Below are 13,674 nucleotides of genomic sequence, written 5' to 3' on the forward strand. Positions count from 1 at the left end.
TAACTAACTAACTTGACATTCCAACGTAACAAAAAAATCATTACAGATCAAAGTATTTAAAAAAAAAAATTGTATTACCACACTTAAGAGAGGTAGAGAAAGAGGGAAACTCTACCCATGTGAAATGAGACTATTAGCTAGAAAATAGAGACATAATTTTTAAAATGTCAAAGAGTGAAATGTAATTAGATCAAATTTTAGGGTGTCAGTGTAATTTACCATAAATTAATAGAACCGTGAGGATGTTTGTGCAAAAGAATACGAAAAACCAAGCCTTTTCCCTCGCTATCTCTCTCGCATCACTGTCAGTGTTCCCTCGCTTTGCGTTACATTCGAACCCTACATTTTCTCTGTCCGACACTAAATCTTCTTCAATCTCTCTCGATCCAGCCTACATTACTCGCTATACAATGCAAGATTTCATCGGCTCAGTTTGCCGATCTCTGGTTTTCAAGCCCTCCGACGATGGAGGTGTCTTCGGAGGCTTCGTTGAGAAGATCGGCTCCATCATTCGCAAATCGGGAATCAGACTCTTCTCGAAGCTTCCAGTCCCTGCACTTCCACCGATTGCCAAGTCTGATGCGATCAAAGTCAAGAAAGACGACGCACCGATTGCCAAGTCTACTGCAATCAAAGTCAAGAAAGACGACGCACCGATTGCCAAGTCTACTGCAATCAAAGTCAAGAAAGACGACGCCCCGATGATCCGGTGGAGGAAAGGTGAATTGATCGGTTGCGGCGCATTTGGAAGGGTTTATATGGGACTCAATATCGATTCTGGAGCTCTTCTAGCCATCAAGCAGGTTAATTTTTAATTTTTATTTTTTTGAAATCTGTTTGGTTTTGGTTTTGATTTTGTTACTTTTTAATTTTTTAATATCTATGCAATGCAGGTTTCAATTGCAGGCAACAGTGCTGCAAAAGAGAAAACACAGGTTTTGTATTTCATAAATTAAAATTTTATTTGTTAGTTAAGTAGATTTCATGTCTTTATTTCTGCTCCTTCTTTTGTTTTAAATCAGATGTATGATGATGCTAGAGGGGTTTTGTACCCCAGAACCTTGACTACTTAATTCTATTAGTTCACTGTTTTACCAAGGAAAAAAAAAAGGAAAAAAAAAGAAGAAGTTATGAAAAATATATGAATTCAATGTATAAATGGTTTAATACAATGTGTTTGTTAATTTTATAATATTTATACAACTAGACAATTTTCTCCCATGATTTTTTTATTTTATTTTATTTTATATTATGAACCAACATGTATTTTCTCTGTACAATCACTCCAGAAACTCTGAAATTGTGTTTGGATAGAATTTGTAAAAATATAAATAATAATAATAATAATAATAAAAAGGATGGAAAAGTGAACGAAACAGGCTCTTATTTCATGCACAAATCTATTTAATTTTTTTATATATATAAATTCAAAATTCTATGATAATTGTTTTTGTACAAATCTAAAATTCAATAGTCAAACTGATTTTATTCGAATAGTTTCTTTGGCTCCAAGCAATTTGGGTGGATATAGAATACTCATTTGTGCATGATCAACATCAGTGAGTATAATATGAATTCTAAAGAATCAAAATATTTTGATGGAGATATGAAGTTGTTTGGTAATTTTTAATTTTTAAAGGAATTTCTAACAAGATAGGATTGTAAAGTAGTTAATAGATATTTTTAAGCTAATAATTTTAATATTATTTTAAATTTTGGCCAAAAGTCATGATTAAATTGTAACAAATAGTTCAATTAGATTTTTTGAATTACTTAAAAAAGCCCAAGTTTGTTTCTAGTAATAGTATAAATCCGGTATTAGATCTATTTTTAGTGTGTAATGTGACTTCAAACCAATAGATGTATTTTTTAAATTATTTGTGGCATATAGATAAAGGAGCAAATGAACTAAATAATAGATTTTTTAATTAATTACAAATTAAGAAAATTAACAAATTAATTTGAATTTTTGATGCTTCCAAAACTCATCGATTAAATTTTTAAAAAAATAAACAAAAATTTATTGATTTTAGGAGAGTCCAATGCATACATATAATTGAACAAAACTCACAACTTGTTTAACAACCATCAAATAAATGTTTAAATTTAAAGATAAACACAAATAAAATAATATTTTTTTAATATTATTAAGTTTGTATTCAATTTTGCACATTAATTCAAGTCCTCCTAGTTTTTTCATCTCCTTCTTCTTCTTACCCTCAACTTTAGCTTCTTATGATGATGATTATAAAAAGATATTCATTACTCTCAGTCACCATAGTGCCATACCCTCAACTTTAGCTTCTTATGATGATGATTACAAAAGGATATTCATCACTCTCAGTCACAACAGTGCCATTACTTTTTTGTTTGTCCAAAATATTTGAAAAGGAAAAACACTATGAAAATGGAGAAATGATTGAATAATTTTTAAAAAGTGATTCAATATTAAAAATAAAAATAAAAATATGAAGCACACAATTGAAAAATGTCCGAGAAAAAAAAAAAGCAAATGAAAATAAAACCTTTAGAATTGTAGTGATATACCCATGTCTTTATAAGTAAATTGTAGATAAACAGGTTTAGAGCGAGTGTTTATTTAGAAAGATGTAGAGAAGTAATCATGTTGTTGTAACAAAGAAGAGAGCATGCAATCAAGAGTTGTGAGTTTTTTTTTTTTCCTTTATCATCTTTAATTTCATTTTGGTGAGAATAATACAACTATTTATGGAGATTGGAATACGAACATAAGAGAAGTTTTTTTAGATTTTTTATAGAAAAGAAATAAGGATAACTATGTAGGATTTTTATCTTTTTTTTTTTAATTTTATTTTTAATTTGCTTCTTTTTATCACTTGGTTTTTTTATGTGTTTTTATTTTTTTTAGATTTTTGTAGAAGAGAGATAAGGATAACTATATTGGATTTCTATCCTTTTATTTGAATTGTGGGAAATAAAGATATTATGTGATTTTTTTTTATTATTTTACTTTTATTTTTTTATATAGGGAGAGGGAGTGAGAAGATTTGAAAAGTGAAAAGGGAGCTAGAGGGGGGTTCCATGTATTTTTTTTTTCTTTTTAAAATTATGAGAATTTAGGAATGAATTTTTGAAATTTTTTGAGATAGATCGCGTTTGTGGTACTAAGTGCCCATTTGAGAACCAAGATTAAAAGCTGCGTTTTGCAGCTTGGGGGTAAAAGGCTAGATTGGCTTTTTTAACAATAAGTCATTTGGGAAGTCCAAAAAAGTTGCATGTGAAATTACCATTTTACCCTTCATGTTGTCTAGGGTTGTACATGGGTGAAAATGTAAATTTACTAAATTGGGTAGGGATATTTTGGTCATTTGATTGTGATGTGACATTATAAACAAATATTAACCGAAAAAGTCAAAAGCGATTTTTTACGAACTTCCCAAATCACTTTCTAAAAAAGCCAAATACTTGGTAAAAAACCAAAAGCCAGCTTTTTACCATCTTCCCAAAACACTCCTAAATTGGTAGTTTTCTATTTTAATGTTTAAAGATTTTTGCTTTAGTTGATTGGCAAGAGTATGTTATTTGAATTTGGCCTTTTTTAATTTTTGTTAGACCCACATTAGAGAGCTTGAAGAAGAAGTGAACCTTCTTGAGAATCTTTCACATCCAAACATTGTTGTAAGTACTTGATTTGCATTCTTCCTGAAGCAATGGTTGTTCATTTTTATTGTCTTGTCTGTCTATTTTTATATTTTTGGTTGGTTTTCTAACTTTATTCGTCTTTTCTTTTTCTTGAAGAGATACTTGGGAACAACTAGAGAGGACGCATCGTTGAATATTTTGTTGGAAATTGTCCCTGGTGGATCTATCTCTTCACTTCTGGGAAAATTTGGTTCATTTCCCGAGTCTGTAAGTTGATTACCACTTATTCAAATTATATATTTTTTGTTTTATATCAAATAACACTCTGTCAAGAGGCAAGGCCTGCTTATTGACTTAAAAAAATTTCATTTTAGGATTTTTTTTTAATCAACAAAATAAGAAAACTTTATTGATAAAATCAAAACATTACATATGAAGACCATCAATAAAGAAAAGACGAGAGCTCGATAGCATCATAGCACCTCAACCTGATCCCAACTAGGTTGACACCAAGAAGGATGCCCAATCTTGTGCTAGCTCAAGCCAAAATGTTGGTGAGAAACCAACAACAAACAGAAAAAATCACCCCAAAACAAAGGAGTAACAAACAATCAAATCGACCCCACCTGTTAAAACTACCAAACAGCAGCCATCTATCCTATAGACAACAATCTCCACAGCCAAAAATTAGCCCAGAATTCTGATTCTGTTCCGTTGCCTTGAGCAAGATCTTACTTGCTGAAGGTTGAACTCCACATCATTAATAGAAAAATATATCCCATGTGTTATATTCAACCATAAAGCAATTCTAACCTTCAGCAACTCCCCAAAATCCGTAAAATCTGGTTGAATTGCATTGAACACAAATTCATTTTTGAGCTTCCACACAGACCATGTGATAGCAAAAGGAATAGAATGTCATATCCTCCTTTCAAACCTGCTACAGCTTGTACCTAACCACCATACCAGAAGATCTCCAATAGACCCAGGAATTACCCAAGACAAGTTCCACCAATCCAATAATTTAGACCACATTCTCCATACCAAAGGGCAATGTAGTAGGAAGTGATTGACAGTTTCCACATTCTCCCTGCAAAACAGACAATAATTGTTCACATTGGGATCCAAAACTGCAATTCTTTGAAGATAGAAAGCTGTTTTCACTCGACCTTTCCAAGCCAACCAACCAACCAAAAAATTTTACTCTTGGTGGTGCACCGTTACCCCACAGCAGTTTAGTAATCCTAAAAGATGGGCCTTGAGCAGACTCACACCATCTTCTGGCAGAGGAAACAGAAAAAGAGCCTGATGGTTCTGCATTCCACCAAGCTTGATCATCAATATTGATCCTTAGATTGAGAACATCCTCCAATACCTCCATAAGCCTTTTAACCTCCTCCTCTTCCCAGGCTCGTAAAGGTCTTTTGAATGAGAACTGCTACCCTCCAGCTGCACATCTCTGGTTTGAACAAAAGACTTAAAGGAGCCATCCTTAGCCTCTAATAAGTTAAAAAGCCTAGGGAAGACATCCTCCAACTTTCCAATCACCAACCATTTGTCTCTCCAAAAGTGTGTCCTTTCACCATTACCAATCACAATTTTAAAATTTTCAACAAAAAATAAGTGCAGATCAACATTTGACAGAATAGAAGATAATATATCTCGCCAAACTAAGGACATAGATCTAGTAATCACCAAATTTTAAAATTTTCAACAAAAAATAAGTGCAGATCAACATTTGACAGAATAGAAGATAATATATCTCGCCAAACTAAGGACATAGATCTAGTAATCACCACATTTGAAATTTCTCCTAGAACCTGTTTGCCAAGTAGGTTATGAGAATGTACATGAGATGAAAAGCTACACTCAGAACTTGAAAACCTTGCTTCTATACTATGTAATTTGCTTGTTTTTTTTTTTTGATATTCTCGCTGAATTTGTATGCTGAGCAGGTTATAAGAATGTACACAAAACAATTGTTGTTGGGAGTGGAATACCTTCACAGGAATGGAATAATGCACAGGGACATTAAGGTATCTTCACCTTCTTGCAAATGATTCTTAACAAGGATAAAACTTCTCTCTCTCTCTCTCTCTATGTATATATATATGTATGATAAAGGGCTTGCTTTTGTCAGGGAGCTAATATCCTTGTTGATAATAAGGGGTGCATAAAACTTACAGACTTTGGTGCATCAAAGAAAGTTGTTGAGTTGGTGTGAACAATGTTTCCTCTATTTCATTTTTTATTTAATTTTTCTAGTTATTTATTTTGTTTTCTTTCCAAGGTAATATTATGTCAAATTATTTTATACCCGAGTTATGTATGTTGCTAGTACAGGCTACCATGACTGGTGCAAAGTCAATGAAGGGTACTCCATATTGGATGGCTCCAGAAGTTATCCTTCAAACCGGTTATAGCTTGTGAGTACAATCACCCATTTCCATGCTTACAGCTGATCTATGATATGGATAAGACAAATGCGACCATGTGTTTTCTTACTAGCTCAACCCATGTCACCTTAGTTACATCTTCAATGTGGATAAAGTTACTCTTACGCATTGGTGTAGTAAATGCTTGCAATATTTTCACTTAAGCACGTACATATACACCATGCTTGTTGCACTCCTTATTTTGTGCTTGTTTTAGCTCATTAGTTTAATATCAAACATTCCAGCTCTGCCGATATATGGAGTGTTGGATGTACGGTTATTGAGATGGCTACAGGAAAGCCTCCTTGGAGCCAGCAGTATCAGGAGGTATTTTGAAACTATCATCTTCCATTGTTTTCCTACTGAAGTATTTATTTGTTCTGTTGACTACAACTTTGGGAGTCGGTAAGATGTTAGTTCATTGTTTGTGAACTAACTAATTGGTGTTTCTTTTAGGTTGCTGCTCTCCTCCATATCGGGACAACTAAATCTCATCCACCCATCCCTGAGCATCTCTCTGCTGAAGCAACAGATTTTTTGTTAAAATGTTTGCAGAAGTATGTTTCACATACCTATTATTTTTGTTTCTTGCTTCTCTTGCCCTTTGTATCCATTGCCAATTATTTTTTTTAAGCTGATATACAAATTTATAAGAAGATAATTTATGCTTTATTTTTAAGTTTGTTTCATTCTCTTATCCTTCTATGGCAGGGAACCAAACTTAAGGCCTGCTGCATTAGATCTACTGCAGGTACTATTACACTGCAGGCTAATTTAACTTATCAATTCCTTATAAATTAAGCTCTTTAACTCATATATATATATATATATATATATGTAAGGTTATCTTGTAGCAGAACATTCCTTGATTCTGATGAAAAACACAATGCTAGATAATAAAAGTTGTCACTTCTTTTAATAGTTGTTCTAAAAAATGTTTTTGGCTTATCATATGCAGCATCCATTTGTTACTAGGGAGTATCAGGAAACCTATACTGTGTTACGCGCTTCAGTTAAGGTCAGTATAACTGAATGAAGCCTTCTTTGTTTACATTATGCAGCTTTTCTTTTTCCATTCTTATTTATTTTACAATCATTAGGAAAATTCTGGAAAAAAGATGGCAACACCTGAGATGGAGCTTAAGAACTCGTAAGGGTTTTTGTTAAATAACCTTGGGTGCTTTCAAGATATATTATTGTCTGTTATTTCTAATTATAAGAGGTTGAATTTCTGTTTTAGCATGGACCCTATTATCAGGACAACCTACACACAATTGAAGGATGTTCATAATAGTGTGAGGTGCTCAACTATTTATCCTGAGAAGTTCCCAGGAAATGTCCCACATTGGGGATCAGGAGATGATGAAGATGATCTTGTGATTGGAGCATCAGCAAAGTTTGATTTTACTTTACTTTCTGATGATTTTAATAAGGTAACATATTGCTTTTATGCCTTCCAACAAATATAATATTTGTCAGCATAGTAACCCCTAACAACCAATGGTTTGTTTTTTTTTTTGTTAATCTAGAGGTTTAATCCTATGTTTGAGCCGGACGATACTTGGCCATGCAAGTTTGATGACACTCCAGAGAAGTTCCCAGGAAATGTCCCACATTGGGGATCAGGCAATTGTGATGATGACATGTGTCGGATAGATGATGAAGATGAGTTTGTGATTGGAGCATCAGCAAAGTTTGATTCTGCTTTACTTTCTGATGATTTTAATAAGGTAACATATTACTTTTATGTCCTACAACAAATATAATATTTGTCACCATAGTAACCCCTAACAACCAATGGATTGTTGTTTTTGTTAATCTAGAGTTTTAATCCTATGTCTGAGCCTGATGATAATTGGCCATGCAAGTCTGATGACACTCCAGAGTTGGAAAGTAAAGTGAACTTATTGTCTGGTCAAATAGTTAACAAGGCTACTGACATCCCTCGAGCATCTGGTAAGGGGAACAATGATTTTACATTTCCATGTGGCCCCTCAGTAGCTGAGGATGAGGATGATGATAATGAAGTTATTGAGTCAAAAATTAGAGCATTCCTTGATGAGAAGGTATTATCGCTTCCACTTAAGTTTTCATTTTTGGTTATGGAGGCTTTGGATCGTTTGTTGTCCAGGGCGGTTCATGGCGGTTTGTTGCAGGGACTTGAGGTAGATTATTCGGGATCAGGCCATTGTGATGATGACATGTGTCAGATAGATGATGAAGATGATTTTGTGATTGGAGTATCAACAAAGTTTGATTCTGCTTTAGTTTCTGATGATTTTAATAAGGTAACATATTTCTTTGATGCCCTCTAACAAATATAATATTTGTCGGCATAGTAACCCCTAACAATCAATGGTTTGTTGTTTTTGTTAATCTAGAGTTTTAATCCTATGTCTGAGCTTGACGATAATTGGCCATGCAAGTCTGATGACACTCCAGAGTTAGAAAGTAGAGTGAACTTTTTTTCTGGTCAAACAGTTAACAAGTCTGCTGACATCCCTCGAGCATCGGGTAAGGGTAACAATGATTTTACATTTCCATGTGGGCCCTTAGTAGCTGAGGATGATGATGATGAAGTGCTTGTGGCGAAGTATGGTTTGGGTAGAGGGGGGTGGTGTTCGGGAAGGGTGGGGCTGACACATGGTCGGGGTGTTTGGAAAGGCATTTGGTTGGGTTGGGAGGCATTTTGGCGTCGGGTTCGGTTGAAGGTTGGAGTGGGGTGATTCTACAACTGTTAACGTTGCCTGTACTACTAGCTCCGGAACTTATTCCCAATGTGTATCAAATATTGGCACTGAAAGTGTTCAAACTCTATCGCAAGTACAGCCACCTAAGCCTAGTGAATGGAAAGAGATTGTTCGTGATGATCAGGAGCTGATTAATCCAAGGTTTGTGAGTAGATGTTTGATGCTTGCTTTAGTTTGTGTTTTCTTTTGGTGGACCATGTTTTCTTTCTGTAAACTGAGAATGAAAAATGTTTTACTGGCAGCACAAGCTTCTGTGAGAGAAAAAGAATATGGGAAGAAGAGCTTTATGAAGAGCTTGAAAGGAAACGAGGCAAGTGAAAATTTACCTTATATTCAAAAGATTATAAAAGCAAGCTGTTGTGTTTATTGTGATTTGCTTGCTAGTCTTCAGGATCAGTGATAGTCTACTCTAGGTCTAGCTTGTTGCATTCTAGGTCCTGTGAGATCAAATCATTGAAAATCTCAAATTAAGTTCTGTTGTGAAACTGCACATAGGACAATCTTGCATCATGCCATTGTATACCATAACAAGACATGTAGAACAATGTTTCAAAGGTTTTGGACCTTTTTTGATTAAGTGGAATTCTTGTGTGTAAGGTTGTTGGAACTCTTGTTACAAATTGCAGAACACAAGCAACAAGAAGTCTGTGGCCTAGAGAACTCTGTTTCAACTGCATATGGTTCTTGGGAAGAGGTATTGCGTTTGCTCGTTGAACATGGGGCTCTGATTGTAGTTGATATATATAGTACCACAATCATATATGCTTACATGTTTTATAAAATGTTTTATTCTGTTTATTTACTTGTGTATTTTTTGTGGGAACAAATTTTTAATCTGAAATGGGACAATTAGTGAGTTGATTTCAGCTCAGGTTCATTGAACTTGGGGCTTTTGACTGGAGTTGCAAGTTCCAATTTGGTTCATTTGGGTTAGTGATGCACAGCTGGAGGTTGAACGCTAAGAGTGCATTGGCTCCACTCATTTTGTTAATATATTTAGACCCTTAATCGAACCTTATTTGTTAATCTATGGTTTAGTTTCATCTACAAGGAATATTGCTTGGTCAGATGATTAGTCGTGTATGGATTGATTTTTATTTTTTTCCAAAATCATGAACTTCAATTTTTACTTAAGAAGTTAAGCTGGACCTCTGGCTTCAATTTGTGCTTGTTGCAACAACGAGCTTGGTTCTACAGTGTTTGCCAGGCTTGTTGAGCCAATGCTGAGTTGGTGAGCAGTTCTAGATGAGCACTATAGTAATTATTTACGGTAACCAAGGGTTGAAGGTAATACACCTTTTTGCTAAATTGGAAAATTTGGTTAAGACTCCACTATTGATAATTTGATGCTCTTGAAACTGTATCTTCCTATTATGGCGACTGTGCGCAAATTTTATTTGGTGATTATCGAACTTCCGTTTTTGTTTCTATCTCCTTTTCAGTAGTTGCTTGCTCTTGTTTTGGCATTGTGCATTCATGTCCTTAGTGTGGAGGCTATGAAAGTTGCATTCATGGATATGCATGCTTTTTATCAAGCCAAAAAAAGCTCTTTTTGTTCATAACATATAATAATATACTTTCCTGCTACACAACCCAGATCATGCACAATCTCTTGCATGAAAATACATTAAACATTAAGGCCATATTTGGGATTGCTTTCATTTTTGGTGTTTTTGGTTTTGGTGAAAATAGAAATAATGAAAAACATTGAAAGCACCTATGATTTTTATATGGTTTTCATTTTTGTCTGAATTTGTTTTCAAAGATTTACAAAGCAATGTAAAAGTAATTCCTAAAAATGGGGTGTGTGCAGAATTTTTTTCAAAAATAGTCTGCAAACAAGTTTTTTTTGTGTCAATTTCCGTTTTTTCTATTTTCTAGAATATAAAATGAAAACAATACCAAATGTGCCCTACTTGTTTATTTGGAACCGTTCTTTTCTAGCTTGCAAGTGTTAATTTATTTATTTGTAATTTATATTTTATCACAAATCATGCAGATCACCATCTGGGTCAGCAGCATATCTTTTCATGCATATGCTGAGATTACATTTCAGAGCACATCTGATGTAAGTATTTACACTTATCTTTAGCCCGATTCTAGCTTTGTCTTCTGATGGTTTGCTAATGATTTCTATACCTTAACTGTTATAAGGGAGGCAAGGGGGATTACAGATCTGAAATCTGCTCTCCAGGTAATCATGGACCACCCATCTTAACCTATTCCCTTGACATCCAATATCCATTTACTCATTGAATTCTGATCTTTAAGTCATTCCTTACAGAATATTTTTGCTGAGAATATTGTTGAGAAAAAGGAGGGTTTCCTTCAAACATTTTCAACTGAGTGTGATTATGTTAAGTATGTTTCGTCAATGACTTACCTTTACATCTGATGCTTTCTCATTTTGTCTTCTGAGATTGTGTTATCTTGGTTGCTAGATTATTGTTGAATTTGATATTGTGATTTTTGTTCTTTGTCACAGATCTATTGTCTCGAAAGGGGAGATATTGCAGCAAAACACCACCAATGCGCACAACAGTGATTCTAACAGTTATTTGAAGACAGATTGTTCTGATTTGGAGGTGCTCTTTAACGCCTTTGCTGTATTATTGTTAGTGAATAGAGTGCTTTCTTTGTTTTGCATTTCTTGGATTTGCTATAAAGACTTGCTATGATTAATGATACTGAATGTTGGGTAGTTAATAAAAGAAATGTTTGTAAAACGACTAACTGAAATGAGAATATTGAGATAGATGGTCTTTCATACAATGGTTAAGCTTTCTTGGCATGCTATCTACTAAAGATAGGATCAAGGATTGGGGTGTGGTAGATGATATATCTTGTGTGCTTTGTAATGTGGAGATGGAATCACATAATCATTTGTTTTTTCAATGCTGCTTTTCCCACTATGTTTGGAAAGAGATTTTGTTGAGTAAGCATGTGAGTAGAAAGAAACCCTATGTCCTTTGTAGCTGAGATTGATTGGGTAGTTCACAATATAGGTGGAAAGTCTTTTGGCCATTCAGTACACAAATTGGCAATGGCTGCTACTATCTATCTTGTGTAGACGGAGAGGAATTACAGAACTTTTTCTCACAGAAGGATAGATGCAAATTAAGTTCTAAATAAAGTGATCAATGACATAAGAGCAAGATTATATTCATGGGAGAATATAAAATAGTCATACAAATAACAAGTTATGTTCTTCTTAGGGATTTCCCCAACAGGGGTCAGTATTGGATGAGATGAAGGAATAGCTAAATACTCGATAGCTAGTTGATAGTTCTTTTATGTGTGTAGTTTGTGAAAATATCTGTTCTGTTGAAAGCTACTAGGCTGCTGATCTTTGTTATAACTGGTTTGACTGGAGGATGCCCCTGTAAGGGTTGTATCTATTTGTTTTATGAAATGAAATTTAACTTACGAAAAAGAAAATTGATAATAATAAATGAATTCAATATAAAGAAGTTAAAAGCGGCACTAATTGAAGATAAAATGAGGTAAATCATTGGAGATTTTATGATCTTATGCATCATAGACCAATTAATGCTCATGTAAGGAGTATTGATTTGATGCACATAGAGGGTGACAAAAGAAATGTAGGAAGACGTAGGAGAACTTGGGTTGAAGTGATAAGAAATGACTTGACTATCGTGAACTTGACTAAGAATGTGATTGTGAATGGAGCCAATGGCAGGAAATTGATCCATGTAGCTGGCCCCAAGTAAGCAGGACCAAGGCTTGTTGAGTTGTAGACTTTCGAAAATGTCTTGCCTTTCAAAGACTCCTTGCTAGTAGACTTGTTCCCTCATTCGTTCTTGGGAAGATTAAGGATGAGAACATACTCAAAAAATCCATTTGCATCTTCTCACCCCCACCTGCAAAAATAATAAATAAGTAAACAAAAGAAAAACAAATTCCCTCCGTCATCGTTGCATTTTAGAACAGTGTAGCCATTACGCTTGAATTTTTTTTGTTGATAATGACAGTTCTTATTTTCTTTTGATTGTCATAATTATGGTTTCTTTCCAATTGGACCAGGTTATTCGGGTTGTGGTAGGAACCATGCCTGTTGGGCACCTCTACAGTCGATTGGTACCTCTTGTTCTTATCCTTGTAGATGGTAATTTTTCGCCTCTGTGCTTTCTTATCACATTCCTTGTAATAAAATTGAGCTACAATTTTTAACCATTCATATCATTGAATCAGGTAGCAATCCTATTGACATTATTGATCCAAGATGCGAGATTCTTCTCATAGTTCAGAAGAAAATTGATCTGCAGGGCGGCAATCAACTTAGATTGCTTGGTTTTGCAACGATTTGTCGTTTTTACCATTACCCCGACAGTTTGCGCTTGCGGCTTAGTCAGGTTTACACTTTTTTACATTAATAACTTGTTAGCTTGAATTAAACAGAACCTGGATTTGGTGGTTCTAAGATGCGTGTTTGATATCTTTGATTTTGTATGTCAATGGAGTTTGAGAATTGCTTTTTTAGAAACTTTTTTGTTGGCTTTTTTTCGTCTTTAGTGAATTTTTTAGTAAAACGTTTCAAGAAGCCTTACACTTCAGGTTCTACTGAATTAGACAGACTTGAAAAGTAAAAAATAAAAATAAAAATTTATTTGAAAGAAGTTGACTTTTTTTTTACTTTAGTTAACCTTTTTTTTTTGTTGTTATTTTGACCTTTTAAATCATTCTAGACTAGACAGATTTGAAAAGTAAAAAAAATTGAGAAATTTTTTTAAAAAGTTTCAAAAAAATTGTAGTTTTTTTTAGCTCATTCCAAAAATAAGATGCGGTTATTTCTAGCATTTGATGAGATTTCTATTTCTATTGTGGGCAGATATTTGTATTGCCTCCTT

General features: G+C 34.0%; 1 protein-coding gene across 1 annotated transcript; it reads left to right on the plus strand.

Moving 5' to 3' along the window:
• Nucleotides 1-280: 280 nt before the first annotated feature.
• LOC114318171 (mitogen-activated protein kinase kinase kinase NPK1-like) lies at nucleotides 281-9,472 on the plus strand. Its single transcript, XM_082875711.1, has 18 exons — nucleotides 281-803; nucleotides 894-935; nucleotides 3,592-3,657; nucleotides 3,778-3,888; nucleotides 5,577-5,657; nucleotides 5,762-5,839; nucleotides 5,965-6,047; nucleotides 6,302-6,383; nucleotides 6,513-6,613; nucleotides 6,768-6,807; nucleotides 7,015-7,074; nucleotides 7,157-7,206; nucleotides 7,297-7,489; nucleotides 7,586-7,786; nucleotides 7,880-8,122; nucleotides 8,213-8,344; nucleotides 8,438-8,947; nucleotides 9,049-9,472. Exons 1-17 carry the CDS (start codon nucleotides 411-413, stop codon nucleotides 8,780-8,782), a joined length of 2,301 nt encoding a protein of 766 aa, XP_082731837.1. The 5' UTR covers nucleotides 281-410; the 3' UTR covers nucleotides 8,783-8,947; nucleotides 9,049-9,472.
• The last annotated feature ends 4,202 nt before the right edge of the window (nucleotides 9,473-13,674 follow it).

The sequence above is a fragment of the Camellia sinensis genome, chromosome 6, assembly GCF_055761805.1.
Source record: "Camellia sinensis isolate YWXY chromosome 6, ASM5576180v1, whole genome shotgun sequence".
Classification (NCBI taxonomy): domain Eukaryota; kingdom Viridiplantae; phylum Streptophyta; class Magnoliopsida; order Ericales; family Theaceae; genus Camellia; species Camellia sinensis.